General features: G+C 35.4%; 1 protein-coding gene across 1 annotated transcript in view; it reads right to left on the reverse strand.

Annotated features, from left to right (window-relative positions):
- The window catches only part of CNTNAP5 (contactin associated protein family member 5), a 201282-nt gene extending 194383 nt beyond the window's left edge, over nucleotides 1–6899 (reverse strand). Inside the window, exons 1-2 of the mRNA XM_042827016.1 lie at nucleotides 6896–6899; nucleotides 6035–6145 (exon numbers count right to left, since the gene is read on the reverse strand). Coding sequence (XP_042682950.1) covers nucleotides 6035–6145; nucleotides 6896–6899 — 115 coding nt within the window. The remainder of the gene's footprint in view (nucleotides 1–6034; nucleotides 6146–6895) is intronic.
- Between the last annotated feature and the right edge of the window lie 500 nt (nucleotides 6900–7399).

A 7399-nucleotide genomic window follows, 5' to 3' on the forward strand; every position in this document is an offset into this window, starting at 1 on the left:
AAAAAAAAAAAAAAAAAAAAAAAAAAAAAAAATCATCTTTTCCCTCAACTGCTTCTACAGCTCTGGAAATGATGTCTAATTTCTAATTTGGTATTTTCTTTTTTGCTGCATTTTGAAGGATGAAGAAAAATGTTAGTTATCTTCATGTGTGCCCTAAGTGTTGGAAAAAAAAAAACCAAAACAGTTCCATTAGAGGTTGTAAATGCACTCAAATAATACATTGTAAAGCTAGAGAACGTTTGGACAAATAACTAAGAGGAGTGCCTTCACATAGTAGTCTCTTCTTCGTACAAGTTGCATGTGAAGATTTTGTTTTCTCTTTTAAAATAAACTACAAGCATCAACAGTTATCAACTTCCACACTCCGTCCTTGAATGGAGATTTTTGAAGTCATGCCCACATGTAAGCTCAAGGTTTGTAACTCAAGTGTAACAAATCCCTTAAAATACTTGAATACTGTCTCAAATTCTTCTAGTAGTTAAACTGGCACTTGATAATGTTAGAGCAACAAAACATGGAACTGCAATCACTGCCTCAATTATAACACTCCACTCACTACAATAAATGTGTGCTTATTGTTAAAAAGGCAAGCTTTCCCAGATTGCAATACATAATCTCACTTTCTCTAGCTTATTCCTATACTTTTTAATCATAGTTAGTATTTCTGTTACCCGTTTTCCACTTGCACACATTTATTCTCTTTATACATTCAGCATTCATTCCAGCCTTACAAATAAGTGAACAACAATGCAGCTATGAAAAACAGAGAAGCCGCTTGTTCCAAAGTACTCAAAGCAGCAAATTTTCAGGCTGCCATTGCTTCAGCAACTCATCATCTTGCTTCACCATCATTATCAAAGTTTACAAGAGTAGCTTCATGCAATTACATTAATGAAACTCCACTAGAAAGAGGAAATACGGTGTTGAGAATGAAACAAATCTACAAATAAACTACAAGAATATTCCAAATATACACTTCCAAAGAAAAAAAATATCAATAAATATTGGTTATAAACATCTGGGTTTACCTTTATATTTTATTAACTACTCTGTCTCAAAGTTGATCCTTTTAGTAGAGTATTAAAGTGAACTGAGCTAAAAGATCAATAAGTGTGGCTGATATCAAAGAACTGTATTTCAACAACTTTGCCTTTTAAAAGCATTCTTGATTTCCTTGGACTATATTGGATTTGACAACCCAAAAGTGTTTTTTTTCTTTTTTTTGTCTAAAAATAGATACTAAAAGTTTCATTATTCATTTCATTAAAATAGGATTTAGTTCCAGTTCCTGAAAAAGTGTGCTTATTCCAGCTAGAATTGAGTATGATACCTACTTGGTGTATACTCAGTGACTCAGTCTGCACTGCTCTACCAGAATGCTCCAGGGAAAACAGTTTGTAACCAAACCAATGTGCACTGCTTGCTAACACCAAGATTTTTTTTTTTTTTTCAATGACAACGTACATCTTAATATTGCCAAAAATATTGTTTTATTTGCCTAAAATAGAACACTCCTCTTGCCTATTAGTGTATCATGAAAATCTAACCAAAATATTAGGAATTTCACTTATTATCTGACTGTTTCAACCCTGTGCAGACACACAGCTTGAAGAATCCCAGAAGCCTGCAGCTGAAACTCCTAAAATATATTTTAGTACTATTATTTTAGTACTATACTAAGGCTTTTTTGTTTGTTTTTTGTTTTTTTCTTTTAAGTCACAAACTACATATTACTGTTCAAAATCATCCAGCTGCAAATTCAGCTTATAAGGAATTGTGACTAACGCACTTGGAGCCAGAGACAACCTTTTAGACTAAACCTCCACATCCTTGGCACAGACTGAATCAACACAGAAGGTCATAGAAATTTACCTCAAATGTTCTGGCAGGTAATGGTACAAAGTTGTTCCTTTCACCACTCTAAAGAGCTTATTCTAGATGTATTCAGTGAGTATTAAGAGAGATGTGGGCATTTTCCTCTTTCCTCTGTTCTATCTTCAGTCAGTCATTCTCCAACACATCAGCAACTACCAGATGGTGAAAAGTCACCCATAACTTATTTGAGATGAGTTTAAAGTAGTTTGTTAAATATTATAACTAGCACCCACTCTATGTTGTTTGTACTCTCCTGTTCCTACTACTAGTTTAGACATTATGATATGCTTTGCGTGGAAGAATTCTGCTTTATTATGCACCACTGTTTTCCATTCTGAGCACAGCACAATAGGTTTATCCTTCGGAAGGAAGTCAAAAGAATGATAGACACTGAATGGAAATGTGGGAGGTTTGCACTGGGCTCAAAGGTCTCAAATCACAGATTATAAGGCATCTCTGAACAGCATTTCACTTCACATGAGCACATTCGTCATTGTAACACGTTGTAAAAAGTATCATTCTTTAAATGTGAGCACTAAATAATGCAGCAATGACATCTTTTAGCATTACCTCTGTAGGTTTTGTTGATCTTGCAGTCAAGAAGCCAGACTTGTAAGAGATGTTAGGGGTTACAGACAGCACCCTTTCACCTCACACTTTCCCTGGGGAGGGAGCCAAATAGAAGCACCCCAAAACCCTACACTGTTCCCCTTCCCAAATCTTTCACCATCATAATTTCTGCAGTAATTATATTGACTTGTGAGAATGGCAGGTAACATTTCTCTGCAACAAAGACTACCAAAAACAGTGTTACTGAAGACAATGTCCTCTGAATAGATACTATAAACCCTGGTGGGTGGCATAACCCTGGTGTTACTTTCCTCCAACTGGGCCTAAGTTCTTCTCACAGAGAGTGGTGATACACTGGAAGAGGTTGCCCAAGGAGGCTGTGGATGCCCCATCCCTGGAGGCATTCAAGGCCAGGCTGGATGTGGCTCTGGGCAGCCTGCTCTAGAGGTTGGTGACTGTGCAAGTAGCAGGGGGGTTGAAACTCGATGATCACTGTGGTCCTTTTCAACCCAGGCCATTCTATGATTCTATGACAAAGGAATTGAACAGGATCAGACATCTTTTATTAATAGTGTGGCATAAACATAAAATGGACAAAATGTGGCACAGACTACAGTTACTAAATCATGATTTTTGTTTTTTTAGGTAACCTGGAAAATAATAATGTATGAAGATGCCACATTACCTCTCTCAAGAAAGTGGGAGAGCGTGATCAAAGTCAATACATTTGGCACTTCACAATTTGATGTCTGAGAAGTAGGCCATTTCCCCATTCTGTTACCAGATTTCCACTGGGATTCAAGTAATCCAGTACATAGTAAAACAGCAAGAAAATGGTTCAGTGTGGTAGAAAAAAAAATATCCTAGTAGAAATATCATGCCATAGGAATGTATATTGTTCCATGTTCATATTGCTCCATGGCAACAAAGAATAATACTAGAACAATGAGGAAGAAGATCACATGGTTTCTCAGCTGGAGATCCAAATGATTCCAAGAAATATTATCAAACACTTTTTTCAAACCATATTTGTATATTTTGCTATAATTGTTCAAAAATCACCATTTAGTGATTAGATAGTCCACAGCTATGCAATCAATGTTCCTTGATGTTCCACAGAACTACTCAAGATGCCCATGCTTATTTATAACTTATTAACACTAACCAAAAGGAAACGTTCTTTTCCATCCCGCAGTGTTTTACAAGCAGCTCAAATAGCTTTATATTGTGCTACAAACTCTTGAACTTCCTGCTGAAGCTAAGTGCATTCCTGCTGCACAGTTTTACTTTAATGCCCAGATCAAATACTTCTCAGCCACAAGACAAATTCCTTTTGACATTACGTATGTTTTATATTCCTATACATAATTACCTATTCTGACTACTCAAACTGAGAGCTAAGAGAGAGTTGGAAAAGCTCAGTTCATTGTAGCAATTCTCTCTTTTTTTTTTTTTAAATTATTTATTTACTCAAAACAAAGTGACTGATTAATCCCTCTCATGGATAAGTAATATATTTCACATCTCAGAATAATGTTCATCAGAATTTTATTAACTGCTTGTACTACTACAAGTACAGATTTATCAGCATTTTAATTGAGCACTTTCAGGACTGTGTGCTAAGCTCTCCTTATGTTTTATTTTCTGTTTGTTTTGTGTTTGTGATTATTACATTTTTAATGGCATATTCCACTGCCGCTGGCTTTTTTTTAAATGCAGCTTTTTTGTTATTGTTATCTTCTACTGAATCATCTCAATGAATTTAAACATTCTGTTTAAACATAAATGAATTTAAACATTCTGTATTTTATAAATTCATATTTCCTTGTTATATTTGTATTTACATTAATAAATTCATATTCATAAATACAATTATTTTGCTTTCTATCTTGAAGTACCATTACTTACAGCCATGTTTTATCAATTATGAATGAAAATAAAATGCATCAAAACACTCCAACATAACTAAAAATACAAGAATTATATAATTCCTCAAAATGATATTTCTTGCAAAGGTGTCTATTTTATTTAATCAAATATCAGCCTAAGCAATTTCCTTCAGCCACCACCTATCACTACTTCTTCTCCCAAACCACGTGAAGTCAGTTGGAATTACACCTGTGTGTTTCTAAAACAGTCCATGCAATAAAAGAATTAAGCAAAGTAGAATCAAATTCTAGGTCCCTCTGTTGGGTTTAGCTCCTCAGTTATCAAATAAAACTTCAAAACATGAAACAGAATTTGCTTATACATCTGAAAGAGCTTCTCTGCTTAGAGCTCAGTTTCAATATTCTCTTTCTGTTTTCACAATTTGCATCCATAAACCGCATGAATCTTACAGATGTAATAATGTACATCTAACTAGAATACATGACTGCCCACTACGTGGCAATACTATCTTAGCACACTTAAATAAGACTTTATTTTTTCCTTCACTAAGTTTGCAATCCATGTAAGTTTATTTTAGGCATTGTTGATTTTAAGATTCAGTACACCCAGAGCTGAAATTGCAATAAGATTCATTTCAAATCTTTTCCTTTTATCAGAAGACAAAATTAGTGATTTAAGCCAAGTTACATAAGCATGCCTACTCACTATCTCAGCTATTGCTCAAGATAAAGGCAAAGCAAACTGAAATTCTGTAGTCAATGTCTTCAAAATTTCTGTATGTCAGGCAACTACAGTATCACTTTCTACTTGCTGAGGATCTCTGGTTCAGGAGTTTAAATTTAAGACAGTGGCTTCCATTTAAGACTTCTTTAATGACATACCAACTCCCAATCCCTAGTGCCAACTCTTTAAGCGAGATTCCTTTAGCACCCTCCTACAGATTTACCAAACAACAATGTTCAGTTAAAAGACACACTGCATAGATTATATTCACGTAGGAAAATTCTCATTTATTTTCAATTAAAGTCTCTCTATTAGTAACATACTAATTAGTGTTTTTAATAATCGTAATCATACATAGCATCATTATGACATACAGGACTTTCCTCTTTTTGTCTCTCTAATTTGGGAATGAGACCCAATAACCAAAGTCTGCAACAAAATGTCTAATGATGTCCTAGATATTGCCGACTTCTTCTTTTTTTTTTTTTTTTCTAATATCAAGTTAGATTCCAATAGTTTCACCTCAAATATGAGCTCATTATCAGGGCCTAAAGGACTCCTTGTTACAAATGCCTGCAGTTTTTCCATTCATTGTTAATATTTCTGCTGAGCTGCATAATCACTGAATTCCACTAGAAGTTGCATATCTAGTTGCTACTGCCCTTAATAAACACCTACACTTCAGAGTAAGTTCTCAACTCTAGTAAGCTTCAAGCTCTAAAAATCATAGCAAAACTATTCAAAAGCAAAATAACAACCCAAGCTTCCTACACAATTTCTCTACAATGAGAGAACTTCAAATTAAGTATAAATTTTCTACAATAAAAGGAATGAATTGCTCCTAAATAAAGATCTCACAAAAGCTGAAGTTAACGGCTCTACTCAAACTTGGCTCTGAATGCACTGCATACAAATAATTATTCTTCATCACTATGATTAGAATGAATATTTTAGGCATTTCCCACTGCAACCTTACCATCTCGCCTGTTGAGCTTCGCAAAGCTGGGACTGTGAGTACTGAGGAACTCAGAAGAACTGGTAAAGGCTGATGAAGGTAAGGTAGACACCAACGCACCGTCACAATTATCTAAAATAAAGCAAAAAACAAGAATATGTCAACTTCTACTATTCCATGGTGGTCTATGTTTCTACTCAGTAGACACAGATTAGAGAAGGATTAAACTTGTGTGTAATCTCTTAGAATGAAGTATATCATCACTGTTGCATGCAAGTGAAATTTATCTTCCAGACCAGCAGTCTGGTAGAACTGCAATCTGATGTAAACTGTTTTTGAAACACTGAATACTTGAAAATATTTCCTTTCAGAGAATGCAATCTTGTGATATACATTCTCCTTTAAGAAGGCAGCACTTCTGGTTGCAAAAGCCATTGAAACTATGCAGTAATGCCCAGCAGACTTTATGTAACGCCTCAAGTGCTGTGCGCAGTAAAATATTTATCTGCTGAGCAGGTATACAATGTAGAAGTTACAACTTCTTATTTCTGTACATAAGCAACACACAGGAATATAGGACCTTTCACAACACATAAAATTATATCCCAAATTAGTTTTACAAGTCAAGTGAGTGGTCTGGGACGCCTCCTCCTCCCCCCCCCTTTCATATTCTCATCTGAGGACAACTACAAGTATGCTTGCACACTTCCACACAATGCAATTAAAATTTCAAGCCTATAATGTTTGAAGAACAATGAAATTAGATACAGTATTTTTTTTTTTTCTGTACATCATTGTCACATACATATTCAAGAATATAGCACAGGTTTTCAATGGGGAATAACAAAAAAAAAAATTAAAATAACCCCTCATGGAACAAACCCATGGCACACTTTCAGTGAATCTTCCATGGAAGAAACACAGATCAAACTACTTGAAATGTCCTGCAAGCTAGCAAGATCTCAGACATCGCAGTGCTCTCAAACTCACACAGTAAATACTTAATTTGCAACGGGTGATGAAGAGATGCATGAATGGCACTTTATGGTTACAGAAAGCAAGGAATGGAAACAGATAGGACTTCATGGTTGTGACAGCGAACAGGATCATCCAGAATTGCGTGAGATGTTTCCTGTATTAGCCTGATTACAGCTGAAATACTATTCATCTCTTTCTGCAATTTTTCTATAGAACAGCACGGATATTTTGTCAAAGTCCTCCCTTCATTGTAGGAGGTTCTCTGCTTGTTTGCTCAGTGGGAGAACAACACTGCTAGCTACCTTCAGCATCCCTGTGCATGCTAGGCTGAGGGACAGATAGGAAACTTCCATCAATAGACTTCTGCTAGAGAGGAAGAATAGGCAGCCTCTGGATCCATTCCGTAGT

Source organism: Centrocercus urophasianus, unplaced genomic scaffold (genome assembly GCF_019232065.1).
Source record: "Centrocercus urophasianus isolate 14NV4802_14NV808 unplaced genomic scaffold, USGS_Curo_1.0 seq_28, whole genome shotgun sequence".
Taxonomy (NCBI): Eukaryota; Metazoa; Chordata; class Aves; order Galliformes; family Phasianidae; genus Centrocercus; species Centrocercus urophasianus.